The 13,218-nt window shown below is 35.6% G+C and overlaps 2 protein-coding genes across 2 annotated transcripts; one reads left to right on the forward strand and one right to left on the reverse strand.

The window, feature by feature from the left end:
- Positions 1 to 862: 862 nt before the first annotated feature.
- On the reverse strand, positions 863 to 5,014 carry LOC129217226 (uncharacterized). The gene is made up of 3 exons (XM_054851503.1): positions 4,758 to 5,014; positions 4,006 to 4,613; positions 863 to 3,834 (listed from the first exon to the last, which is right to left on the reverse strand). The coding sequence occupies exons 1-3, from the start codon at positions 5,012 to 5,014 to the stop codon at positions 863 to 865; spliced, it is 3,837 nt and encodes a 1,278-aa protein (XP_054707478.1).
- A 3,703-nt stretch (positions 5,015 to 8,717) lies between these two features.
- LOC129217237 (uncharacterized protein K02A2.6-like) lies at positions 8,718 to 12,413 on the forward strand. The gene has a single exon (XM_054851514.1). It carries the CDS (start codon positions 8,718 to 8,720, stop codon positions 12,411 to 12,413), a length of 3,696 nt encoding a protein of 1,231 aa, XP_054707489.1.
- Positions 12,414 to 13,218: the final 805 nt, after the last annotated feature.

The following is a 13,218-nucleotide window of genomic DNA, read 5'->3' on the forward strand; positions in this document are numbered from 1 at the left end:
ATTTTCAATGATATCGTAAAAGAAAAGAAAAAAAAAATCCAAATCGTACTTAAAGCTGACATTGAAGCGTCGTAGTAAAAAAGTCGAAAGAAATGTCAGGTGTAAATCATTTATTAAACAGAAAGCAATACTTTTCATGTGTGCTCCGTGTGTTGCTCAAACCGCTTCTAAACAGTGCTCTAGTTCATCTCGTGCTCTAGCCAGTTCTAGCTACAATTTGACACAAAAGAACACAACAAAAGTGAACCTGCGAAGTATTTTGGTGCCTGTCCGTGATGGCCTGATCGGTAAAGCATCGGACTTGTGACCGGAGGGCCCCGGGTTCGATCCCAGCCGGATCAAAGATCCATCGTCATCATTAATGGTGACTGAGGAATGTGAAATATACTTGTGGTCACAAAGTCATCCAAGTGAAAAGTTAACTCTGGGGGCGCTTGACTAGGGATTTCTGGTCCGAATCAAAAAATCAAAGCTGTCTTCATTGTCCTATCCAACTGGTTAAACTACAAATAGTGGTACGTACGAGGGACTCTGGAGTGATAAGTATTATGGTGCAAACTACGCGTTCATATGACATTTTTGGTTTTGTACGAATTTTTAAACCTTCTATTTTATCTCAGTCATTGTTGCATACGAACTCAAATTCTAACAATGAGTTATTTTATCAGGACTGCATTACTTAATGCGTGGTGCTGGAATCCAAGAAGTTCACCTTTTCTTCATAAAAAAGACATTTATTTTGCTAAACTACCAGAAAACTACAGAGCCAAAAACATTTTGTGCATTACAGCACCATTTTTAAACTGCAACTGATTTTAATTTTATTTTTCAGTGTTCTAATGATTTCTCGTGCACACATCTATCATTCAATTGGACCTCTCTTCACTTCAGTTTCTAACATACCTCCCCCCTTTGAGACTCTGGGAAGGGTCTCAAACATGTGACACTCATTATTTAAACGATCCAGTGTTTTTGGTACTTTCACACACTTTCCAGATCTGGTATATTTTTCTAGAACAATATCAGGATAACACTTTTTAACAACCGAAGTCTTCTGAACAAATTCCTCAGGATTTGACTCCATCTCACTCATGCCTTTGTCGGCAATTGCAACCGCCTCATCATCAGCAGCACGTATCTCCAATGAGTAAACACGTTCCACTGGACGAACAAAAATCCCATTTTGAGTTTTGAGCCTAACAGCACGAACCCTTTTATCTCTTCCAGGAATCAATTCAATAATTTTCGCCAAAGGCGAAAACACGCGTTTCTTATTATCGTCGCCAATTGAAACAATTTCTGCAAATCTTGGCTCTCGGGTTGGCCTCTCATTGTGTTTTTGAATAAATTGGCCTAAATATTCTTTTCTGAAACGCTGTCTTAAATCATTGAACAGCTTACATCTATATCTTTTTCTCTTTTTTAGACTTTGCAAATCCACATGACCAATATCTGTAACATCCGAACTACAGTTTTCAATAAGGAACATTGCAAGTGTGAGAGGAATCAACTCCTGAGGGTTTTCTGACACATATGTTAGAGGCCTTGAATTAATTACTAATTCACAATCACATATCAATGCGTTCAACTCTTCATAATTCAACACTGATTTACCAGGAGTTCGTTTTAGTAATTCATTAACAATACGAACCAACTTTGGAGGCAAAAGCGGTGCGTCCAGATTCAGATCAATAGTGGTAATTGCTAATATTTTTCTCTTCGCGTCTACTTCTGGTCCCCAATCTACTTCACTTAATAGCCACTTTTCTGGCGCCAACTTCAGCCAGGTCGGTAATTCCCACCGCTTGAAGTCAAAGAATTGTTTAGGGCTGAATTCTCGCGACAATACATCAGCTATATTCATTGTTCCAAAAATATGTTTCCACAACTCAGGCTGAGTCAATTTCCATTTTTCTTGCAAAAGTCTAGCACCTATGCAGCAAGCGATAAGCTCTACCCGAGGAATACTCAGTGATTTTAGTGGATCTACTCTAGTTTTAGACCTAACGAGATATATTTCAACTTCAATTTCCACTACTGAACGATCGTAGACGCACGCCACGTAAGCTTCTTTAAAAGCATCCACAAATACATACAGTTCTGTTGTAGAATTGGTTATTATGTAGCATGGCAAAGTTACGTTATTTGACAATGCAATTTCCTTGAAACATTTCAAAAATTTATTTACAATATCAGGGGGTAGTTCTAAATCCCAGGAATGTTTTAACTTCGAAGCATCTTGCAGTATCAGTTTAGGAAGCAATGTAGTAGGGCTTAATAAGCCGATAGGATCAAAAATCTCTTGCACTGTAGATAAAATTAAACGCTTTGTAATTTTTGTTTCACAAGTCAATGCTTCTATATTTATATTACACCTTAGAGTGTCATTATCCAAGTTCCATAAAATTCCTAAAATAGACGCTTCCCCTGAATGCTTCGTAACATTTTCAGAAGCTACATTGCTTTCAAACCCTCGCAAGTTAAAACATCCCTTTGACATAATAAGTTGCGATTGTTCGATGAACTTCGCTTCTTCTTCGGTATTATGAACCCCTGTTACACAATTGTCCACAAAGAAAGAACTTTCCAACTTCTGTGCAATCTCATATTCAGGAAGGCTGTATGCCTTTTCAATGCTTACACTCAACCCTATAGGATGCAACCTCAATCTATCAATATCAGGTATTAGTTCAATGAGGTTCATTCCTTTAAACAAACATTCATTCAAAGAAGGCTTACCTCTCTGGGATGCTGAAGCATCAAAAACAGGCCGAACTTTTGTGGTCTTACTATCGATTTTTATAACAGGCCTATGTGGTAGATAGTGGCACTTATTCTCTAATTCCGAATCTGGTACGCGCTCAATAATATTCAAGTTTTCCCATTCTTTGAATACATTTTGGTAATTCTCAAGCAAATTACTACATTTTGACTTAATAATTTTTTCGTTCCCTTTCCAGGCTAAATCCTTATTATCTGGTAAGTTCGAAAAATCATACTTCCAAGGAAGCTCTACTTCATATCTTCCACAAGGAAGAATTTTCAATTTATCCTCAAATTCAGCTAAATGTTCTCCTATGCATGCTTTCTTATTAACATTGCAAGTGGGATCTGTTATTCCTATACTTTCAAGTTCCCCCAATTCATTCAAAGGAATATTTTTAGCATGCATCGATAATGTTCTGAAAACATCATCTTTCTCATTTGTGTTCTGCTTACCCATAACAGTCCACCCAAGCTTCATTTCTACGGCAGTAAGGCCGGATTCTAAATCTACTGAACGTCCCGTCAGCAATTTTCCTAAAACATCTGCCCCTATTAAAAGATCAATTTCTTTCATTTTACAAAGGGAATCAGAAACTTCAATATTCTTTTTCTTTAATTCATTCAAAATATAAGGATTGCTAACTTTTGGTATAAAACTACAAATTTTCCTTTCAGAAAGAGCTTCAAAACTACAAGCAAAAGACCCTTTCAAACCCCTCACTTCAACAGTGAATATCTTATGCCGTTTTGGGTTCGTTTCCCTCCCCCCAAATAACGAGTGAATCACTGTTTCTTCACGAAGTGGAGTTGCTTTCAGCTCAGACAAAACTTTCTGACTTACATAACTACTTTGACTACCAGAATCTGCCAAAGCCCGAATTATTTTTTCTCGATTATTACATTTAATCCGAACACACAGAGTTTGCAAAAATACGGTTTGAGTTCTATCAAAGTTAGAGAGAGAATTTTCAGACTTAGAAACTACATCTTTAGACTCACAACTTTTGTCTTCTAGCTTTGGACACATTACACAAAAATGCGGTTCCCCACAACCATTGCATTTTAACTCTCTTTTTACATTACAATATTTACTAATATGATTTGAATTAAAACATATAAAACAAACGCCCTTTTTTAACAATATTTTTTGTTTTTCATTTACAGTCATCTTTTTTGCAATGAAACATCTTTTACTTGGATGACTTTTTCCACAAAAAATACAACTTTCAAATCGCTTACCCTTTTTCTCAGTACTTACTAACGCTGCAGCTGTCGCTAGGTCGCTTTCCTTCTCAGTTGTGGGCTCTCGTTTGCGCAAATTTGAGTTCGTGCCGAAGCCAGTTCTTGCGAGGCGAACCATTTCTTCTCCATTAACTTCTTGGCGAAGAAAGTTCATTAACTGCTCTAAAGTGCGACAGTTCTTATCTTCGGTTAGATCATGGTTACGGCTTCTTTCCCACGTTACTAAAACTTCTTCCGGCAGACAGCTCTCAACCAAAGGTGTCAAGAAATCTCCATACTTCTCTTTGGTCCGTCCAAGAGTTTCCAACGCACGAAGTTTTCCTTCCAATTCGTCATAGAGGGATGGAAGATCAGCTTTCCCCCGTCCTGCGGCAGAATTTTTCATAACTAATCTCAATAAATCTCGAACATATACTTGCACCAGCAGATCATCACGGCCAAATCTTTCCTTTAACTGCTGTATTGCTTTACTATAATTTTCTCCGGTAGCAGGGAAACTCAGCACTAATCTTTCTGCCTTCGAACCAGGTTCCATCGATTGAATTAAATATTGCATTTTATCTTCATTATCAATGCCCTTGTCCTCATGGATTTTCTTGAATTGGCTCCAAAAATTTAAAAATTCTCTTGCTTCGCCGTTAAACTTTTTAAGTTCTATCGTCGGAAGCTTAAAGTTGCGCTTACTAATGTTCCCATTACGCTGAACATTTTTAAATTTTAAATCAAGCAGAGAGCAAATTTGAATAAACTTGTCCCGATAATTTTCTGCTTCTTCACAATCTTCATAATAAGCCTCCTCGGCATTTTTATCTTTCAACAACAGCTCAGATATTATGCTCTGACAATCATCTAGCCGCTTGAATTTGTCAGAAATCTGATTTCTTAAAATTAAAAGTTCATCCGAACCAGTAATTTCCTTCAAAAGTTCAGCTTCAATTTTTTTCATACTGAGGGTAAAAGACGCCCTCAGTCCTTTTCTCTGAGCTTTCAATGTAGTTAAATCCATCTTCTTATACAAGTTTCAAGCACCCGTCCTGTCACGGACGCCAAAATTATGTTGCATACGAACTCAAATTCTAACAATGAGTTATTTTATCAGGACTGCATTACTTAATGCGTGGTGCTGGAATCCAAGAAGTTCACCTTTTCTTCATAAAAAAGACATTTATTTTGCTAAACTACCAGAAAACTACAGAGCCAAAAACATTTTGTGCATTACAGCACCATTTTTAAACTGCAACTGATTTTAATTTTATTTTTCAGTGTTCTAATGATTTCTCGTGCACACATCTATCATTCAATTGGACCTCTCTTCACTTCAGTTTCTAACATACCTCCCCCCTTTGAGACTCTGGGAAGGGTCTCAAACATGTGACACTCATTATTTAAACGATCCAGTGTTTTTGGTACTTTCACACACTTTCCAGATCTGGTATATTTTTCTAGAACAATATCAGGATAACACTTTTTAACAACCGAAGTCTTCTGAACAAATTCCTCAGGATTTGACTCCATCTCACTCATGCCTTTGTCGGCAATTGCAACCGCCTCATCATCAGCAGCACGTATCTCCAATGAGTAAACACGTTCCACTGGACGAACAAAAATCCCATTTTGAGTTTTGAGCCTAACAGCGCGAACCCTTTTATCTCGTCCAGGAATCAATTCAATTCTCTGACTTCGAATCAGAAGATTGCAGGTTCGAGTCCTGTCACGGACGCCAGCCAAAATTATGTTGCATACGAACTCAAATTCTAACAATGAGTTATTTTATCAGGACTGCATTACTTAATGCGTGGTGCTGGAATCCAAGAAGTTCACCTTTTCTTCATAAAAAAGACATTTATTTTGCTAAACTACCAGAAAACTACAGAGCCAAAAACATTTTGTGCATTACAGCACCATTTTTAAACTGCAACTGATTTTAATTTTATTTTTCAGTGTTCTAATGATTTCTCGTGCACACATCTATCATTCAATTGGACCTCTCTTCACTTCAGTTTCTAACAGTCATGATAAGTAGAAAGAGGATAAAATGTGGGTTTAATTAATATTTTTTCAAAGTTTTTTTTTTTTTTTTGAGTTCTTAGGGAATGAAAACAGAAGAATCCAAGCTAGTAGGCTGTATTTTTTTTAAATTATATTATTTTTCTTTTAATAGGCTATATTTCTATTTCTTTTATTTGTCATACACTTTTGAGACAAAGAAGAAATATAGAAAAGGAATAAAATTATCACATCAAATCTTATGAAAGTTAATAAAAATCACAATAAAAGTGATACGAGCTTTTTCAATATATTTTATAAAATATATGTGCATTAGAATATAATTCAGTACAAACATAAAAGCACAAATTTCAAAGGTTACCAATTTTTAGTTTTCAGCTGCATCTTTACATAATTACCTGAACAGTAATCTTTCTAAAGCACAATGACTCAGTTTCTAAAACGATTTTGTACACGAAACATGTTTATCAATAAAGTTGATTTAACCAAACAACATATTTAAATGAAAATGAAGTATATTTTTAGATAAACTACATTTATGTTGCTTAGAACCAAAATATATATTCGTTCTTCCTAAATCTCTCTTATGTTTCACGGTATTCAAACTAGCTGGCTCTCATTCGTATTAAATTCATTCCAAACAATTGCTCTCGGAATGAATATATGTTCTAATGAAACCCATTTACAATTAGTTGCGTTGCACAAGCATCGAATATTCTACAATTAGAAGGCAGGAAATTGTTCTCTCTGTAATAGATTAAGTGAAGCACTACTGTAATTGTCTTCAAAATATTAAATTGTTTGTTGAAGATTTATAGCTCCTCAATGAATGTTTGGTCAAAAACTGGGGATTAGAAATGCACATGGGTTATTTGGACTGTGTATCTAGGAAAGATTTTTTATTGTATTCGGTTACGAAATTTTTTTAAAAACCAAATTTCTGAAAAAAAAAAAAAAAAACATAGGAAATATTCGTGATTTGTTTATTTTAATTTTAGGTCATTTAGGCGGTCTAAAATTGTTTACAGATTTTTTTTTTCCTGTTTTAATGTCGTGCTGTTTAACCACGCTAGTTGTGTAATTTTGCCATTAACTAGAAAGAGAAAATGCATACGAAGTCATTGATATGCTTTTGAGTAAGCCGGTGCTAATTAGATTAAAAAATAGAAACAGTCGAAAAGGTATTTCCCAGCTATTAATCTCGGTGTATCTTCAGAATAAAAAATATGAAAATATTAATTTCTAGTATGATTTACAATGCTGTAATGGATGTCTAGTCACGTGAGCCGTCAGACAAACTATCCCAATTGTGGTGTAAGGTGTCATGTGCAACTTCCCTAGTTTTCGAATAATTTCGACTTTGAAATAGTCTCATTATTTTACTGAACCCTATTCATTTTGTTTGAAAGACAATAAAATCAGGATATTTTTCTTGAGCCTTTTTTTTTGTGCAATCATAGAAGAAAACATTACGTGAGTGAAAAAAAAATCAAATAATGTTACAAAAATGTATATGCTTAAATTTAGCAGTTCAATGAAAAACCTTAATGGGTATCATTTTCTTAAATATTTACCACTAGAACAAGTCTAGCATAAAATAGTTTTCTAAATAATATTGTTTCATATGCTCCAATTTCCTTTAAGAATTTCAACTAAAAATGTGGTTGATATTTATTCATTTGAAATTTATTTAGATCTTTTTTAAATCTCAAATATACCTTTTTTGTTTCTAAAAATGTTTACTGAATGTTTAGTTAAGTATCAATTCAAAAAGTAGTATTGTGACTAAACAGTATTTTTTTTTTTTTTTTTGTAACTAGATTATTGAAATGTACGATTTTTTTTTGTGAATTTTGTGCTTTGTTTTGATTAAAAACTGAAGAACAATTATATATATATATATATATATATATATATATATATATATATATATATATATATATATATATATATATATATATATATATATATATATATATATATATATATATATATATATATATATATATATATTAAATATGACCTATTTAATATGACCTATTTAATATATATATATGTATATAGATATATATATATAGATATTAAATATGACCTATTTAAGTGATATTTCTTGGAATGTTGTCCCACAGCGCCCTAACGTATCAACCAGTCCTTTTTTCACCGCTTTTGATTTCGTAAGGATATGGAATCAGATTTCAGTCGACAAGCAGCAACTAAAATTTTTGTGTCTTGAACCTGGCAACAAGTATTTATTAATATTTTACCAAGCTGTGTTAAATTGCGGTTGCCATGGTTTCCGTTTGAGTTCCATTCTTGTTCGCAAAATTATTAGATTATGTATCTGTAGTGTTCATGTTGTAGCATTGAAGAATAAATGTTTGTCGTGTGTGAATCGTATCCTTATAGTTATTGCTAAACACGACAATAAGTTGGCGACGACGATGATGGGATCTTCCAGTATTAATTTTGAGTCATTTGATGTTGCAGTGGAAGATTGGCCAAGTTACGTAGAACGACTTGAGTCTTACTTCTTAGTGAATGAGATTGAAGAAACTAAGAAGGTACCAGCCATTTTAAGTTTAATGGGAGCCACTACTTACAAATTATTGAAGAATTTGGCTACGCCAAAAATTCCTTCTGATCTGGAGTATGATGACATTGTAACACTATGAACTGAACATTTGAATCCAAAACCGTTGGAGATGACGGAACGCTTCAGATTTTACAAGCGTAATCAATTAGAAGGTGAGAATATTACTACATATTGCGCTGAATTACAAAAATTGTCGATGAACTGTAATTTTGGCGACAATTTAAGTACAATGCTAAGAGATAAATTAGTCATGGGTTTAAGGAATGAAAACATCCAGAAGAAGTTGTTGGCGCAAGATAATTTGACTTACGCCAAGGCGAAAGAAATTGCTTTCGCTATGGAATCGGCACAACGTGATGTGCATGAAATTCAAAATAAAATGGTATCTATTAATAAACTGTATAGTTCGGAAGATAAAGTTGCTAAAACTGTTTCGAATAAATTAAAAAAACCAGAATTTCAAAGAAAAGCAGCAAAATCATCTCGCAAATGTTATAGGTGTGATAGTACGCTTCATTTAGCCCATGAATGTAAACACAAAGACACGGAATGCCGAATTTGCCAAAAGAAAGGACATTTGGCGAAAGTCTGTCGCTCAAAAAGAAATAAAACTGAAATTGTGAAACAAATTGAATCGTGTTCTGACAGTGCCCCTGTTCTTAATGTAAAATCTGCTACGCAAGCAAGAGATAAAATATATTTGGAAGTTTTTATTGAAGACCAAAAGTGCGACATTGAATTAGATACTGGAGCCGCAGTCACATGCATGAATGTAACTGACTTTAAGAAACTGTGTCCATTGGTAGTGATTAAACCGACGAATATGATACTCCGTAATTTTGACAACTCTGTGATCATACCCGCTGGAGAAGCACATGTCAAAGTTCGGTATAAGAATCAAAGTAGCAACAAGAAGATTTATTTAGTGAATGAAAAAGTGAGTGCAGTATTTGGAAGAGAATGGTTAAGAAGTTTCTCTCTTGACTGGAAAGAAATTAAGACTGTTTATGCTTACAAATCCGACTCCCGTAGCAATAAACTAGTAGAATTGTTACAAAAACATGAGAAAATATTTACTATAGGGATAGGGAAATTGGAAAACTTTAGCTGTCGTCTACAAATGAAACCTGGTGTCAAGCCAGTATTTTTCAAGCCTCGACCAGTACCATTTGCTTTAAAGGAACGAATCGAAGCAGAACTCGTTAGATTAGTATCAGAAGATATCATTGAACCAGTTAAATATAGTGATTGGGCAACACCAATAGTACCTGTTGTAAAGCAAAATGGTAAATTGCGAATTTGTGGAGACTATAAAGTTACAATAAATCCTGGACTTAATATTGAGCAATATCCCTTACCTAGAATCGAGGACATTTTTGCGAATTTGGCTGGCGGAGAGACTTTTACTAAAATAGATTTAACCGAGGCATATTTACAAATGATGGTTGATGAAAAGGATCGTCATTTACTTACTATAAATACACATAAAGGTTTATTCAGATACAAACGAATGAACTATGGAATCGCCTTAGCCCCTGCTGTTTGGCAACGTAGTATTGAACAAGTGTTATCCGGAATCCCAGGAGTACATGTATTTCTGGATGATATCACCGTAACGGGCCGTAACGATCAAGAACATCTAAGCAGATTAGAACAAGTATTAGAAAGACTTTCTGAACATGGACTTAAAGTTAACAAGAGTAAAAGTGAATTTTTCAAAGATTCCGTAAACTTTTGTGGTCACAAAATCGACAAATTTGGACTGCACAAAACTCAAGAAAAAACTGAAGCAATTTTGAAAGCGCCTGTTCCGGAGAACGTTTCCGAGTTGAAGAGTTTTCTAGGGTTAGTGAATTATTATGGAAAATTCATACCAAATTTATCCACTTGTGTAGCGCCACTAAATAAGCTACTTAAGAAAGGAACGACATTTTGCTGGACCACAGAATGTCAGAATACTTTTCTGAAGCTAAAAAAAGAAATATCATCAGAAAGAGTATTATGCCATTACAATCCGAAGCTACCCATTGTACTGCAAACAGACGCATCACCAGTGGGAATTGGAGCTGTGTTGAGCCATATTACTGAAGACGGTTCGGAGAAGCCGATTATGTTTGCTTCGAGATCCCTGACAGCAACAGAGCGCAATTATTCTCAAATTGACAAGGAGGCCCTAAGTATTGTTTGGGCAGTAAAGAAATATTACCAGTACCTGTTTGGACGCCATTTTCACTTAGTCACTGATCACAAACCCCTAGTATCAATTTTTGCTCCAAATAAAAGTTTACCATGTCTTTCTGCTACAAGAATGGTTCACTATGCACTGCTTTTACAAGCTTTCAGTTATACTATTAGGTACCGAAACACTAAGGATCACGGAAACGCAGATGCTCTGTCAAGATTGCCATTGTCAACCGGGAAGGTAGAGCATATTACAGATGCAGATGCAGCTAACATTTTACAAGTTGAAGTGCTTCCAATTACGGCAAGTGAAATTGCTAAAGCGACCAAAGTTGACAGCAAACTGTTTGAACTTTATGAAAGTTTACGAACTGGAACTGAGCTGCCTTTACCCTGGAAAGGTAAAGAATCCGAATTTTCTTTGCAACAAGGATGCATTATGTATGGTCATCGAGTTTGCATTCCCCAGAAGTACCATAAAGCTGTCTTGGAGGAGCTCCATGTAGGACACCCTGGAATTGTTAAAATGAAAGCCCTCGCAAGAAGTTACTGCTATTGGCAGGGTATAGATTCGAGCATAACTAGTTTTGTCCAAAATTGTGCTGCTTGCGTGTCAACTAGAAATGACCCATCAAGAATCAAGCGACATCCGTGGGAATGGCCGAATGGTCCATGGCAAAGGATTCATGTCGACTTTGCTGGTCCATTTATGGGGAAAATGTTTCTAGTGGTTGTTGATGCATTTTCTAAATGGGTGGAGGTAATGCCAATGAAGAATATTACATCGAACTTAACAATTGAATACTTAAGAGTTATATTTGCCCATTATGGACTTCCATTGACGGTTGTGAGCGATAATGGTCGAAGTTTCACAAGTTACGAATTTCGTCAATTCCTGAAAATGAATGGCATTAAGCATAGTCCTTCTGCTCCTTATCATCCTGCTACGAATGGGCAAGCAGAAAAATTGGTTCAAGGTTTTAAAGCATCATTGAAATCTAGTCAAAGTGAACCTGGAGATATTAATGTGAAACTCCAAAGATATTTGATGCAGTATCGAATAACCCCACACTCATTAACAGGTGAAACTCCAAGTTTTCTGTTTTTGAAACGATGTATTCGTACCAGGCTCGATATTTTGAAACCTAATGTTAGAGAACATGTGATGCAAAAGCAAAGCTCTCACTGCTTAACAGAAGAAATTACACGTGAGTTTGTCGAAGGGGAGAAGGTAGCCGTGAGGAATTATGCAGGACCGCCTAAATGGAAGATAGGTACTGTGATCAACCGTGATGGATCTTTGAATTATAGCGTACAAGTCGGAAATGAAATATGGAAACGACATGTTGACCAGCTAAGGAAGTGTGGACAATCCTTGGAAACAACTGGATCAACACTTGAAAATTGTGTTCCTACAATTTCAGAAAGTACTGAGGAACCAGAGGCAATATCTGATTCAAGTGGGGTAGAAAAGCCTGATCTTTCTATTCCTGCATCAGAAGCCTCATCAACCCCGATACCTGTGCCTACACCTGAGCCGAGCCTAGAAGTTCCTTCCCCGACTACTGTGCCATTGCGACGCTCGACCAGAATTAGGAAAGCACCTAAGAGACTTGGTTTGTAACGTTATATTTAGTCGCAGAGGGACTGTTGTGTCTTGAACCTGGCAACAAGTATTTATTAATATTTTACCAAGCTGTGTTAAATTGCGGTTGCCATGGTTTCCGTTTGAGTTCCATTCTTGTTCGCAAAATTATTAGATTATGTATCTGTAGTGTTCATGTTGTAGCATTGAAGAATAAATGTTTGTCGTGTGTGAATCGTATCCTTATAGTTATTGCTAAACACGACAAAAATAATCTTCAAAAATGACTTTAAAAACATTTTTTTTCTTCTTTAAAATAGCAACCTTTAGCCAACCTAGTGTTATCCCTCGATAGGTTTTTAATTATTTCTTGTAGCACCACTATCGGTGGATGCCATTACCACGAGAATTTTGACCCTTGGTTTCCCCACTAGATGGAGGCACCTAGGCTCTATTCGATGCAAAACTGTACTATGAACTTAATTTTGCCAAGAGCACTCTAAGCCAAACGAGTACTACATGGATATTTTGCATGCCACATAATCATACGACATGGACCCTGTCCGTTCTCTGCATCTTGAAAATCCACCGACTGGACACAGGTTCAAACCTACACCTTAAGAGACCAGCGCTAAACCACTAAACCATTCTGTCAGTCCTCTCGCTACATGAAGTCACAATTTTTTTGACTCACTATTTGACTCACTATCTAATTAAAATATCTAGTTAAAAATGTAAATTTCTCGAACTGGGAAAAAAAATGTTCTAGAATCACTGTCTCATATGTGACTAATAAAACATATCTGGTTCAATGCCACCTTCCCTATCTAAACAACTAATCATA

The sequence above is a fragment of the Uloborus diversus genome, chromosome 1 (assembly GCF_026930045.1).
Source record: "Uloborus diversus isolate 005 chromosome 1, Udiv.v.3.1, whole genome shotgun sequence".
Lineage (NCBI taxonomy): Eukaryota > Metazoa > Arthropoda > Arachnida > Araneae > Uloboridae > Uloborus > Uloborus diversus.

Coding starts and splice junctions, on each gene's coding strand:
- LOC129217226 (XM_054851503.1), bottom strand. CDS start 5,014: ATGGATTTAACTACATTGAAAGCTCAGAGAAAAGGACTGAGGGCGTCT. Junction 4,614..4,757: donor GCAGAAAATTATCGGGACAA/GTTTATTCAAAT, acceptor AAATTTTTGGAG/CCAATTCAAGAAAATCCATG. Junction 3,835..4,005: donor AGTAAGTACTGAGAAAAAGG/GTAAGCGATTTG, acceptor ATGTAAAAAGAG/AGTTAAAATGCAATGGTTGT.
- LOC129217237 (XM_054851514.1), top strand. CDS start 8,718: ATGACGGAACGCTTCAGATTTTACAAGCGTAATCAATTAGAAGGTGAG.